This window comes from Musca domestica, unplaced genomic scaffold (assembly GCF_030504385.1).
Source record: "Musca domestica strain aabys unplaced genomic scaffold, Musca_domestica.polishedcontigs.V.1.1 26, whole genome shotgun sequence".
Taxonomy (NCBI): Eukaryota; Metazoa; Arthropoda; class Insecta; order Diptera; family Muscidae; genus Musca; species Musca domestica.
The window spans coordinates 2,588,744-2,603,580 of NW_026712283.1; the positions used below are offsets into that span (position 1 = coordinate 2,588,744).

At 32.5% G+C, this 14,837-nt stretch overlaps 1 protein-coding gene across 1 annotated transcript; it reads right to left on the reverse strand.

The window, feature by feature from the left end:
• Window positions 1-2,406: 2,406 nt before the first annotated feature.
• LOC101888914 (uncharacterized) lies at window positions 2,407-4,299 on the reverse strand. The gene has a single exon (XM_005190865.2). The coding sequence runs from the start codon at window positions 4,297-4,299 to the stop codon at window positions 2,407-2,409; it is 1,893 nt and encodes a 630-aa protein (XP_005190922.2).
• Window positions 4,300-14,837: the final 10,538 nt, after the last annotated feature.

The window sequence follows — 14,837 nt, forward strand, 5'->3', positions numbered from 1 at the left end:
CGGTGAATAGTGTCGCTAAAATCATCAAAATACCGAATATCGGGAGGTATCGTTATATGGAAGCTATACGAAGGCATGGACCGGACACAGACTATTTTCTGTCATAGGCTGTAGTATCCATTACGATCTTCATATACCAAATTTGAAACATTTCCGGTGAATAATGTCGCTTTAATCACAAAAATACCGAACCATTTCCAATACCAAAAGTCCTGCAGACATAATATACATTTGAGTAAAATTTTTTCAATCTACTTCAATTCGTTCGGTAGCTAGAGAGATTTCCACAGACGGACAAACGGACGGACATCGCTAAATCGGCATAGAATTTTATGCTGATCAAGAATATATATACTTTGTGAGGTCTAAATTGTATATTTCCAGGTGTTACAAACGGAATGACAAACTTAATATACCCTCCACACTATGGTGGAGGGTATAAACAATTTCTAGTTCATTTTATTTAAACCGGGTTAAAGCGTTTTATCGACACTAAGTTTTAAAAAATAAAGAAACAAATTTGAAACTGCAATAATATGCTGTGTATGCGAACGACCTTGAAATTTTTAATGTCTTCAACTGATAACACAAAATTCCAAAAAAAAAAAATCCCGCACGTAATCAAATGTTTAGATGAAATTTGGCAGTGAATCAGAATAATTAATTTTTGCAAAAATAAATAATCTAAAAATAATGGAAAATGTTTGGAGATTATTGGTGGTTTGGGTTTTGATGGTCTCCCAATTTAGTTTTGTTCGAGTTGATCAAAATATCACCGTGGAGAAGGTGTTCAAACCCATGGTAATGGCCATCGAAAGCTTCCGTGTAAATACAAGAGAAGTCAATGATAAACTGCGGCCGCAGATTGAAGAGTCCCGTAATTGGAAGACAATTCAATGTGACAATTTCCTACACCATGCCTGTGGCAGTTGGCCATATTTTATGGAACCGGAGGTACTCGATGTTCTCGATATAAGAAGAACCCTTTGTTGAATCGCTTTGGGGTTAAATACAGGGTGAGATTAAAAAACTGCAACCCACTTCAGACTGCTTTCATTTCTAAGCCACTCGTCCGACAGCTGTTAAAATTATTCCAGTGACAGCTCAATATATTGTTTACAAGCGTACAAAAGCATTTTGGTGAGAATTTTCCAGAAAAAAATTTATTCGTGATTGAATTCAAGTGTGATAGTTTGATTTCTTTATATTTGGCTAGAAAACCACAAGTGGTTATCGTTAGAGCACTCCAGCAATTAAATGTGAATAAATCTTTTGTGTCTCGTACCATCTCTTACTACCGTGATACTGGTAGCGTAGCCCGACGTCAAGGAAGTGGACGGAAGAAAACAGCAATATCAGCAGAAATGGTTCCAAAAATAAGGAAGCGACTTGATCGAAACCTACGTCGCCGAAAAATGGCTCGTGGCCGAAAAATGGCTCGCGAGCTGAACATATCGCAATATTCCATTCGGCAAATATTGAAAAACGAGCTCGGGGTAAAGCCATTGAAATTCCAAAAAGTACAAGAACTTACAACGCAACAGAAGGAAAAGAGAGCTAAAGAATTCCTTCGCTTGGCCGAATTTGGTTTTCTCCGATGAGAAAACATTCGTTGTCCTGTAGTTTGTAAACAAACAAAATGAGCGTGTTTACTTGCCAAAGAGGATAGCTGACAATGTGCACCTTCGGTTGGCCACCAGAACTCAAGCGCCGGCCATGGTGATGGTGTGGGCCGCCATAACAGCCGATGGTCGCTCTCCGCTTGTATTAAACGACCGTGGCATCAGAATAAAGTACGAATATTATCGCGAAAATATTCTGGATGGTGTATTAAAGCCTTGGGCACGCAAACATTTTGGTGACAGACCTTGGACATTCCAACAGGACTCAGCACAATCGCACCCAGCACGTGCCACCCAAGAATGGTTACAAAATAGGGTTCCTCGCTTCATTTCCAGCGCACAATGGCCATCAAAAACTCCGGATAAAAATCCATTGGACTGTTGTGTCAGGAGTATTTTGGAAATCAAGGTTGGCACTAAAAATACCAAAGTGTCGATCACCTCAAGCAAGCGCTTCGCCGGGAATGGGCCAAAATACCGCAGAGCAACATTCGGGCAGGTTGTGACGGTTTCATTGGCCGTTTGAAGGCCATAATTCGTGCCAAAGGTGACCAATTCGAACAAATCTAAACTTATTCTAAAATTTGATGATATTTCCGAAATTTTTTGCTTTCATTCAAAAAAAAAATTAAAAAAAAAAATGTAAAAATTATGGCGTTTGACTTTTTTGCAGTTTTTTTTCTCACCCTGTAATAACATGGTTTAGAGAAACAAGTGATTTTTTAATTTTTTTTTTTTTTTTTTTTTTCGAAAACTATTTTATTAATATTTTGTTTAAATAAAACTATTCTTCTTTATAACACCCAAAAACATTCCACCGTGTTGATGAGAACCTTTCAAATACTTCGTTGACCAATTTTAGGTTATCTCCAAACTTCATGTAATTACTGCAATAGTTATGGGCAAAATTTAATAGAAACAGCTTGACTTCTTCACGACTCACGGCTCGTATGACGCTGAGAGTTTCGTAGGCCAAATCCAAGGCAAAACCAGCAATTTTGTGATCTTCCGTTAGGGTGAGATTTTGGAAATAATCCCTTAATTTTAAATTCACATTACCTTTGGCATCAATCTGCTGTCGTTGGGGATCGCTGAAGAAGCTGACAATTTCACGGGCCATGGCATAACCCAGCGAACTGTAGACGAATAATTGCTGGAGTTGGGGATGATAGAGAGGAAATTGTAGAGCCGTAACGGGTAGAACAATTAAGTTTTGCCGAGGCACAGAAAAAGGCAATGGACTTTCGGCAATATCACGACGCTGCAGCTGTAGAAATTCCAAGGCTCCACGTTGTACCACATCACCCAGATGGGAGTGTTGGCTTTGAACTTGTTTGTGTTGGAGTTTCAAACGATTTCCTACAAAATCGAAAGGATCCAACCATAAATCGGAATACAAGTGTTCAATGGCCGGTTGCCAGACATCTATGATTTGCAATTTAAGATTATTCAATTTATTTATAGCCACCTCCAGAGCTGGATTTTCCAAAGTGCGATTTAAGCGTTTTTTCAAATTCCTCTTCAAATTTGAAAATAATAGCTGTAATTTATAAAACTCAAAACTTATTTCGCGGTGATGATGTTTGTACAGCCACTGCATGACCAGGGGAAACAGGTGGCGGGTGCTTTGCATGCACTCATAGTGGCCACCATCGGTTTGAGAATAGCTGAGTCTGCTAAGAAAATTCAATTGCAAATACTGAGCCAAAAATTTCTCATCATCCACTTCGTCTAGGAAAAGTTTAAGCGTTTTCAAATAATTCCCATCTTCAATGAAAACTTCCCAGTCAGGATCAATTTGCAGCGGATGCAGGGCCACAATTAAATACTGTTGCAACCATGACATTTGCATGTGTTTCAATTGGCCAAATGTCACCATTTGCGGCTGGCTGGCGCTGACATTGGTATGATAGTCCACCAGCTGTTTTAGTTGCAAATCGAAATCCACATATTTTTGATGATTTTCCAGATCTGAAATATTTCTTAAAGTAAATTTCCGTTGTTCACTCTCCAAGGGCCCCAAATAATGTTCGGGATGATCGGCATAGGGTCGCTTTATGGCCAATATCATTTTTGTATTATTCCAGGGATGTTGCATGGCCTCCTCCAGCAATATGAAATTATTCAAACCATATTTCCGGAATATGGCCAACATTTTTACCCAATTTCTGTGTATGGAATGGTTTCGTACTTCCCCACCATATGGCACCCAATGTAAGTTTTCATTGTACTGCAACCATTTTAAATATTCCATGGGATTCAAAGGCTTCCCTTCCGCCATCACAGCCATACAGGATTCATAATAGTTACGGGCCTGTCGCATAAAATTCATTTCCGGCCTTCGTGGATTATGATTTTGAAAAATCTCACGTAACTCCTCATTAAATTTGGCATCGATTATATGAAGAACATCGAATACCTGTGATTCCATAAAATATGGCCAACTGCCACAGGCATGGTGTAGGAAATTGTCACATGGAATTGTCTTCCAATCACGGGACTCTTCAATCTGCCGGCGCAGTTTATCATTGACATTATCTGTTGAATTTACACGGAAGCTGTCGATGGCCATTGCCATGGGTTTGAGTACCTCCTCCACGGTGACATTTTGATCACTGCGGACCAAACTGAATTGGGAGACCATCAGAACCACCACTAATCTCCAAACATGTTCCATTATTTTTAGATGTTTTTATTTTTGCAAAAAATAAACTATTCTGATTCACTGCTAAATTTCAACTAAACATTTGATAACGTGCGGGATTCTTTTTTTTTGGAATTTTGTGTTATGAGTTGAAGACATTCAAAATTTCAAGGTCGTTGGCTTAGCATATTATTGCAGTTTCAAATTTGTGTGTTTGTTTTTTTTTTTTTTTTTTTGAAACTTAGTGTCGATGAACCACCTAAACCCGATTTAAATAAAATAAGCTCCAACTATTTTTATTGTTATTTTCAAAATATTTCCCAATTCGATTGGATTTACAGATTACTTCAAGAACAGCATCAGGAAAAAGGCCACATGTGGTTTTCAGGTTTTTCGGGGTTTTAGCTCTTTCCCTTCACTCAATACCAAATTTAGTTCAGTTTATCAACTGTGACTTTAATATCAAATTTCAAGGATTTCAGCTCTTTAATTTCCCCAATACCAAATGTGGTACCATTTTGTACAAATTTTGTATACATCTCCAAAATCACATTTTTATCTTAGCAAACAGTGACATCGATATCAAATTTCAGGATTTTAGCTCTATTTCTCCATTCCTTTACCCAATATCCAATTAAGTACCATTTCGTACAATTATAGTACACATTTTCATAACCTCCTCCATATGGTAATTCCAAATGGTAACGAAGACCTCAAATAAAATTTCAGGATTCCAATCCCCAATTTAGTACCATTTAGTACTTTTCGAATAATTATAGTACACATTTCCAAAACCACCTCCATATCTAAACCACAGACACCAACAGTAACATCTATATCAAAATTCATGATTTCGACCCTATTATTTCACCCAATACCAAGTTAAGCACTATTTAGTACTTTTCGAACAATTATAGTACACATTTAAAAAACCACCTCCATATTTAAATTCCAGATACGAACAGAGATGTCAATGTTAAATATGAGGATCCCAGTCATATCCATTCATCCATTACCAAAATTAAGTACCATTTAGTACCTTTCGTACAATTATAGTGCCCATTTAAAAAAAAACACCTTCTATCTTAACCACTGATACCAAAATGGACATCTATATCACATTCCAGGGCAAAGACCTAAAATGGTAAAGACTAGACAAAATGCATTTTGAGCAAATGGTTTGTGTCTACAATACATAGAGTAACAGCTCATGGCAAAGACATGTTAATATAAAAACCACAATTACAGAAACGGATAACAAATAAAAATTTGAAAAATCCAAAATTTTGGTTTCAAAATTCTACTCCATGGGCCTTTCCCAAAATTTGGATATTGCCTTAGCGGTTTAAATCAGTTAACATTGGTAACTATGTTGTTATGATATCGTAACAACAGAGGTATTTTCACAGTGTTACCATATTTTGATTCTGTCTTGTCCTATCTTTACACTTCTATGTCTTTGAGAGTAACAGCTCTTCTACGTCTTTGTCCAGGGTTTCAGCAAAGACATAGAAGTGTAAAGATAGGACAAGACAGAGTCAAAATACCATTAGTACCATTTAGTACTAGTTTAGTTCTTATACAGGTTGATTTAAAAAAAAACTGCAACAAAGTCAATCGCCATAATTTTTAATTTTTTTTAAAATTTATTGAATGAAAGAAAAAATGTCGGAAATAGGATCAAATTCTAGAAAAAGTTTCGATTTGTTTGAATTGGTCACTTTTGGCACGAATTATGGACTTCAAACGGCCAATGAAACTGTCACACGCTGCCCGAATGTTGCTCTATGATATTTTGGCCACTTCACGGCGCAGCGCTTGCTTGATGTGATCGACACTTTGGTATTTTTTTGTGCCAACCTTAGATTTTGGTGAGCATTGTGTGCTGGAAATGATGCGAGGAACCTCATTTTGTAACCATTCTTGGGTCCTGTTGGAATGTCCAAGGTCTGCGCCAAAATGTTTGCGTGTACAAGGCTTTAATTCACCCTCCAAAATATTTTCGCCAAGTTCGATTAATACGAGCGGAGAGCGACAATCGGCTGTTATGTTGGCCCACACCATCTCCATGGCCGGCGCTTGAGTTCTGGTGGCCAACCGAAGGTGCACATAATCAGCTGACCTCTATGGCAAGTAAACACGATCATTGTGTTTGTTTATAAACTGCTGGACAACGAATGTGATCGGAGAAAACCAAATTCGGCAGTTCACCACTTTCGGCCATGCGAAGCAACTCTTTAGCTCTTTTCTATTTTCTTTCTGTTGCGTTTTAAGTTCTTGGACTTTTTGGAATATCAATGGCTTTACCCCGAGCTCATTTTTCAATATTTGCCGAATGGGATGTTCATCTCATGAGTCATTTTTCGGTCACTGCGACAGAAGCCACCTCCATTTTTCCAAGCTACCCATGAACACCGACTCTAATAACAAATTTCAGTTTTCAAGCACTATCTCTTCACCGAATACTAAATCGTACCAAATATGGTACTTTTCCTGCACTTATAGTACACATTTACAATATCTCAGTACCATTTAGTAACTTTCGAACACTTGCTGAACGCATTTCCAACCCCAACTCTTGATCCGAACCCTACCCACCAGCAGTGGCCCCAATACCAACATTTCAAATTACCAGCTTCTTCCGTTCACCTAAAAAAGAAATTGTACCAAATTACCAAATTTGGCACCATTTAGTAATAGTTTAGTTCTTACATTAAGTTCACATTTCCAAAATTTCCTTCACGCATCAAACTTACCCTCCAACTTTGTTTCTCATACCAAATGTCAATTTTTAAACTCTACCCGTTAACAAAATACCAAAAGGTACCATTTAAGAAGTTTAGTACTATTTTAGGACATTTTGTAACCTTAACGTTTTTTAAAAAAATCTTTGATACATCTATCCTGTTCTCATTTTAAATTTTAGAATTCCAGCTCATTCCGTTTGTCCAATACACAGTAGTACATTTTTGGTACATTTAGCATTTCGTACCCTTAGTAGGGATATCCAAAAACTGTTATAAATATAAATTTAATAAAAAGCGAGCTCGAGGTCTTTGTTGTTGTTTAATTATTTATTATTTTCGATATTTCGTCCTCCAACGGAAGACATCATCAGGAACAATACTGTTTAAACATGTAACAAAATTTACAAAATCTCGCCAAGTTCCGACGCCGACCTTATGTATTTTGTTTATTTTTCTAATCAGATGTCTGTAACTGTGTGCTAGATTCTCTGTGTCTAAATCAATCTAAAAATCAAATAATTTCCAAAAACTCATGTTTTTCACATGCCGAAAAGTTAAATAAAAGTTCGTTTTAGACAGAAAGTTTGAAAAGAAGACATATTCTACACAATATGTCTCCATAAGTCTCAGAATAAACTTTATGTGTGGTCTTTTATCTAAGGAAACACCTTCTCCTCCATAAATAGCACCAATTTAATATTTCAGTTGTTTATTTGTTAATCACTAGATAAAAAAATGCCCCTTGAAATACCCAAAGAACACGCCACAGCCTTCTTTTAATCATCCACTTAAATGCGGAATATGATTGGACACAAAGGAACTGCCCGTCTGCCTGCCAGTCGAATATTCAACGCAATTTGTTTACGTTGTTCTTCGTCGATTATTTCGTCAGAATTTGAAATGCACTCGATGGTGAATGGCGTTGTTTTATTCTAAGAATTCCTCTTTTTCCTTCTTGGCTATTTCGCATATGAATCGAACCTCGTGCCAGCCATGACATTCACACTTTGTTTGTCGTGTCGACGGCATGTGAAACAAAGAAATTATAATTTATGTCTTTCATTAGGAACAATGTGTGGTGGCGATGGTCAATGGCCGAGCAAAAGCATCATATGGCTAAAGATATTGAATATCGATGTCTTGTCTGATAGCCAATGGCGCCCAAGCTATATGGTATTACAAAAATGTCGTTTTACAAACGAAGGCCATATTTGTTTGTTTTGGTTTTTACAGAATGTAGAGGTGAATGGATTTTGGTTTGGTGGTCTTACAGAGCGTATTAATTTCATATATCACCATGATTTTGTGAAAAGGGTCCTTCACACTTAAGCAGTGGTCCTTTATATTAAAGAGTCAACATTTATGAGATCGGATGTTTTTTGATAACTTGAAGGACTTTCAGAGCTCAAATATCCATGGAATATTGAGAATAGTTCATGTAATAGTGTGAGAATTTAAAAAAATGGCTGAAGAAATTGAACATCGATATCATGTCTGATAGCCAATGGCGCCCGAGCTATATGGTGTTACAAAAATTTCGATTTAGAAACGAAGGAAAAGGTTGTTTGTTCTGTTTTTTTTTTAGAATGTCCAAGTGAATTAATTTTTTTGGTGTTTTTATAGAGCATATTAATTTCATATATGACCATGATGTTGTGAAAAGGTCCTTTGCACTGAAGCAATGGTCCTTTCTGTTAAGAGGTCAACATTTTAAAAATGTTTTTAAAATATTTCAATTTTATGAGCCCGAATGTTTTTTAACAGCTTGAAGGTCTTCCAGAGCTCAATAGCCCATGGAACTTTTAGAATATTTCTTGTACTACTGTGAGAATTTAAAAAAAACGATTTCTCGATAATATTTCCTAAAGGTTATTACGGTCTTAACGAGACTTTTAACATTTTTTTTACGTAAATCACGACCGCTAAACTTCGTTTTTTAAATTATCTAAAAAATATTTCCAATGGCTTGCCATTCACTTTTCTTAATTTTTCAGCTGTTGGCCAGAGAGAGAGACAACGAACAGCATTGCAATAATAATAAACTTCAAAGCAACGCATAGTTGGGAAAAACTTCAAAAACCAAATGTACCAGCAACATCATGCAAATGTGTATGTGTGTGTATGCAAAAGAACCTTCAAAAATAAAAGAACAAAGAACAATAATATTATTTGGAATCCGTTGATTTAAGGTGTATTTAATAAAATACGAGGATTTTTTATTCTTTAAGACTTTAAAGAATATTTTTTCCAAAGACCATTCAAACCTGGATTTTTAAAAGAATATTTTTGAAAAAGACCATCCAAACGTGGATTTTTTTTGAAAAGTATTGTCTAAACGTTAATTTTTCAAAAAAAATTTTTTAAGTAACATATAAATGTGTATTTTTTAAAAAAATATTTTTTTCAATGACCATCCAGGCTTAGATTTTTTTAAAAAAATATTTTTTTAATGACCATTCAGATGTAAATTTTTTTAAAAAGATTTTTTTTAAGAACCCTCCAAACATGGATTTTTAAAAGAATATTTTTTTCAAGACTTTTTTAAAGAAATATTTTTTAAGGACCATCCAGGCTTAGATTTTTTAAAGATTTTTTTTTACGGACCAATCAAACGTGGATTTTTTAAAGAATATTTTTTTCAAGACTTGGATTTTTTTAAAGAAATATTTTTTAAGGTCCATCCAAGCTCAGTTTTTTTTTTTAAAGAATTTTAAAATTTTTTTCACGGATCATCAAAACGTGGATTTTTTAAAGAATATTTTTTCACGGACCACCCAAACGTGGATTTTTTAAAGAATATTTTTTTCACGGACCACCCAAACGTGGATTTTTTAAAGAATACATTACCAGGCTTAGATTTTTTTAAAGAATTTTAAAATTTTTTTCACGGACCATCCAAACATGGATTTTTTAAAGAATATTTTTTCACGGACCATGCAAACGGGGATTTTTTAAAGAAATCATTACCAGGCTTAGATTTTTTTTAAAGAATTTTATTTTTTTTTCACGGAACATCCAAACGTGGATTTTTAAAGAATATTTTATTCACGGACCATACAAACGTGGATTCTTTAAAGAAATCATTACCAGACTTAGATTTTTTTAAAGAATTTTAAATTTTTTTTCACGGACCATCCAAACGTGGATTTTTTAAAGAATTTTAAATTTTTTTAAGGACCATCCAAACGTGGATTTTTTAAAGAATTTTAAATTTTTTTAAGGACCATCCAAACGTGGATTTTTTAAAGAATATTTTTTTTAAGGACCATCCAAACGTGGATTTTTAAAGAATATTTTTTTTATGGACCATCCAAACGTGGATTTTTAAAGAATATTTTTTTTAAGGACTACCAAACGTGGATTTTTAAAGAATATTTTTTTAAGGACCATCCAAACGTGGATTTTTAAAGAATATTTTTTTTAAGGACCATCCAAACGTGGATTTTTAAAGAATATTTTTTAAGGACCATCCAAACGTGGATTTTTAAAGAATATTTTTTTTAAGGACCATCCAAACGTGGATTTTTAAAGAATATTTTTTTTAAGGACCATCCAAACGTGGATTTTTAAAGAATATTTTTTTTAAGGACCATCCAAACGTGGATTTTTAAAGAATATTTTTTTTAAGGACCATCCAAACGTGGATTTTTAAAGAATATTTTTTTAAGGACCATCCAAACGTGGATTTTTTAAAGAAATCATTATCAGGCTTAGATTTTTTTAAAGAATTTAAAAAAAATTTTTAAGGCTTAGATTTTTTTAAAGAATTTTAAATTTTTTTTAAGGACCATCCAAACGTGGATTGTTTAAAGAATACTTTTTTCACGGACCACCCAAACGTAGATTTTTTTAAGAAATCATTACCAGGCTTCGATTTTTTTGAAAGAATTTTAAAAACATTTTTTAAGGATCATCCAAACGTGGATTTTTTAAAAAATATTTTTTCGAAGACCATCCAAACGTGATTTTTTTTAAGGAATACGTTTTTGAAGGACCAAACAAACGCGTGTCTTAAGAATATTTTATTTTTATTTGATATGGTGACACAGGCTGTATTACAAATCGCAAAGTAACCTAAATAGAGGGGACAAGTCCACCCCGCCCCCCCCCCCCCTCCACACTTTTTTGAGATTTTCGAATTAATATTATTTGGAATCCGTTGATTTAAGGTGTATTTAATAAAATACGAGGATTTTTTATTCTTTAAGACTTTAAAGAATATTTTTTCCAAAGACCATTCAAACCTGGATTTTTAAAAGAATATTTTTGAAAAAGACCATCCAAACGTGGATTTTTTTTGAAAAGTATTGTCTAAACGTTAATTTTTCAAAAAAAATTTTTAAGTAACATATAAATGTGTATTTTTTAAAAAAATATTTTTTTCAATGACCATCCAGGCTTAGATTTTTTTAAAAAAATATTTTTTTAATGACCATTCAGATGTAAATTTTTTTAAAAAGATTTTTTTTAAGAACCCTCCAAACATGGATTTTTAAAAGAATATTTTTTTCAAGACTTTTTTAAAGAAATATTTTTTAAGGACCATCCAGGCTTAGATTTTTTAAAGATTTTTTTTACGGACCAATCAAACGTGGATTTTTTAAAGAATATTTTTTTCAAGACTTGGATTTTTTTAAAGAAATATTTTTTAAGGTCCATCCAAGCTCAGATTTTTTTTTAAAGAACTTTAAAATTTTTTTCACGGATCATCAAAACGTGGATTTTTTAAAGAATATTTTTTTCACGGACCACCCAAACGTGGATTTTTTAAAGAATACATTACCAGGCTTAGATTTTTTTAAAGAATTTTAAAATTTTTTTCACGGACCATCCAAACATGGATTTTTTAAAGAATATTTTTTCACGGACCATGCAAACGGGGATTTTTTAAAGAAATCATTACCAGGCTTAGATTTTTTTTAAAGAATTTTATTTTTTTTCACGGAACATCCAAACGTGGATTTTTAAAGAATATTTTATTCACGGACCATACAAACGTGGATTCTTTAAAGAAATCATTACAAGACTTAGATTTTTTTAAAGAATTTTAAATTTTTTTTCACGGACCATCCAAACGTGGATTTTTTAAAGAATTTTAAATTTTTTTAAGGACCATCCAAACGTGGATTTTTTAAAGAATTTTAAATTTTTTAAGGACCATCCAAACGTGGATTTTTTAAAGAATATTTTTTTTATGGACCATCCAAACGTGGATTTTTAAAGAATATTTTTTTTATGGACCATCCAAACGTGGATTTTTAAAGAATATTTTTTTTAAGGACTACCAAACGTGGATTTTTTTTGAAAAGTATTGTCTAAACGTTAATTTTTCAAAAAAAATTTTTAAGTAACATATAAATGTGTATTTTTTAAAAAAATATTTTTTTCAATGACCATCCAGGCTTAGATTTTTTTAAAAAAATATTTTTTTAATGACCATTCAGATGTAAATTTTTTTAAAAAGATTTTTTTTAAGAACCCTCCAAACATGGATTTTTAAAAGAATATTTTTTTCAAGACTTTTTTAAAGAAATATTTTTTAAGGACCATCCAGGCTTAGATTTTTTAAAGATTTTTTTTACGGACCAATCAAACGTGGATTTTTTAAAGAATATTTTTTTCAAGACTTGGATTTTTTTAAAGAAATATTTTTTAAGGTCCATCCAAGCTCAGATTTTTTTTTAAAGAACTTTAAAATTTTTTTCACGGATCATCAAAACGTGGATTTTTTAAAGAATATTTTTTTCACGGACCACCCAAACGTGGATTTTTTAAAGAATACATTACCAGGCTTAGATTTTTTTAAAGAATTTTAAAATTTTTTTCACGGACCATCCAAACATGGATTTTTTAAAGAATATTTTTTCACGGACCATGCAAACGGGGATTTTTTAAAGAAATCATTACCAGGCTTAGATTTTTTTTAAAGAATTTTATTTTTTTTTCACGGAACATCCAAACGTGGATTTTTAAAGAATATTTTATTCACGGACCATACAAACGTGGATTCTTTAAAGAAATCATTACCAGACTTAGATTTTTTTAAAGAATTTTATAGTTTTTTTCACGGACCATCCAAACGTGGATTTTTTAAAGAATTTTAAATTTTTTTAAGGACCATCCAAACGTGGATTTTTTAAAGAATTTTAAATTTTTTTAAGGACCATCCAAACGTGGATTTTTTAAAGAATATTTTTTTTAAGGACCATCCAAACGTGGATTTTTAAAGAATATTTTTTTTATGGACCATCCAAACGTGGATTTTTAAAGAATATTTTTTTAAGGACTACCAAACGTGGATTTTTAAAGAATATTTTTTTTAAGGACCATCCAAACGTGGATTTTTAAAGAATATTTTTTTTAAGGACCATCCAAACGTGGATTTTTAAAGAATATTTTTTTTAAGGACCATCCAAACGTGGATTTTTAAAGAATATTTTTTAAGGACCATCCAAACGTGGATTTTTAAAGAATATTTTTTTTAAGGACCATCCAAACGTGGATTTTTTAAAGAAATCATTATCAGGCTTAGATTTTTTTAAAGAATTTAAAAAAAATTTTTAAGGCTTAGATTTTTTTAAAGAATTTTAAAATTTTTTTAAGGACCATCCAAACGTGGATTGTTTAAAGAATACTTTTTTCACGGACCACCCAAACGTAGATTTTTTTAAGAAATCATTACCAGGCTTCGATTTTTTTGAAAGAATTTTAAAAACATTTTTTAAGGATCATCCAAACGTGGATTTTTTAAAAAATATTTTTTCGAAGACCATCCAAACGTGATTTTTTTTAAGGAATACGTTTTTGAAGGACCAAACAAACGCGTGTCTTAAGAATATTTTATTTTTATTTGATATGGTGACACAGGCTGTATTACAAATCGCAAAGTAACCTAAATAGAGGGGACAAGTCCACCCCGCCCCCCCCCCCTCCACACTTTTTTGAGATTTTCGAATTAATATTATTTGGAATCCGTTGATTTAAGGTGTATTTAATAAAATACGAGGATTTTTTATTCTTTAAGACTTTAAAGAATATTTTTTCCAAAGACCATTCAAACCTGGATTTTTAAAAGAATATTTTTGAAAAAGACCATCCAAACGTGGATTTTTTTTGAAAAGTATTGTCTAAACGTTAATTTTTCAAAAAAAATTTTTTAAGTAACATATAAATGTGTATTTTTTAAAAAAATATTTTTTTCAATGACCATCCAGGCTTAGATTTTTTTAAAAAAATATTTTTTTAATGACCATTCAGATGTAAATTTTTTTAAAAAGATTTTTTTTAAGAACCATCCAAACATGGATTTTTAAAAGAATATTTTTTTCAAGACTTTTTTAATGAAATATTTTTTAAGGACCATCCAGGCTTAGATTTTTTAAAGATTTTTTTTTACGGACCAATCAAACGTGGATTTTTTAAAGAATATTTTTTTCAAGACTTGGATTTTTTTAAAGAAATATTTTTTAAGGTCCATCCAAGCTCAGATTTTTTTTTAAAGAACTTTAAAATTTTTTTCACGGATCATCAAAACGTGGATTTTTTAAAGAATATTTTTTTCACGGACCACCCAAACGTGGATTTTTTAAAGAATACATTACCAGGCTTAGATTTTTTTAAAGAATTTTAAAATTTTTTTCACGGACCATCCAAACATGGATTTTTTAAAGAATATTTTTTCACGGACCATGCAAACGGGGATTTTTTAAAGAAATCATTACCAGGCTTAGATTTTTTTTAAAGAATTTTATTTTTTTTTCACGGAACATCCAAACGTGGATTTTTAAAGAATATTTTATTCACGGACCATACAAACGTGGATTC

Bases quoted from the DNA above. Each gene is read 5' to 3' on its own strand.
- LOC101888914 (XM_005190865.2), bottom strand. From the start codon at position 4,299: ATGGAACATGTTTGGAGATTAGTGGTGGTTCTGATGGTCTCCCAATTC.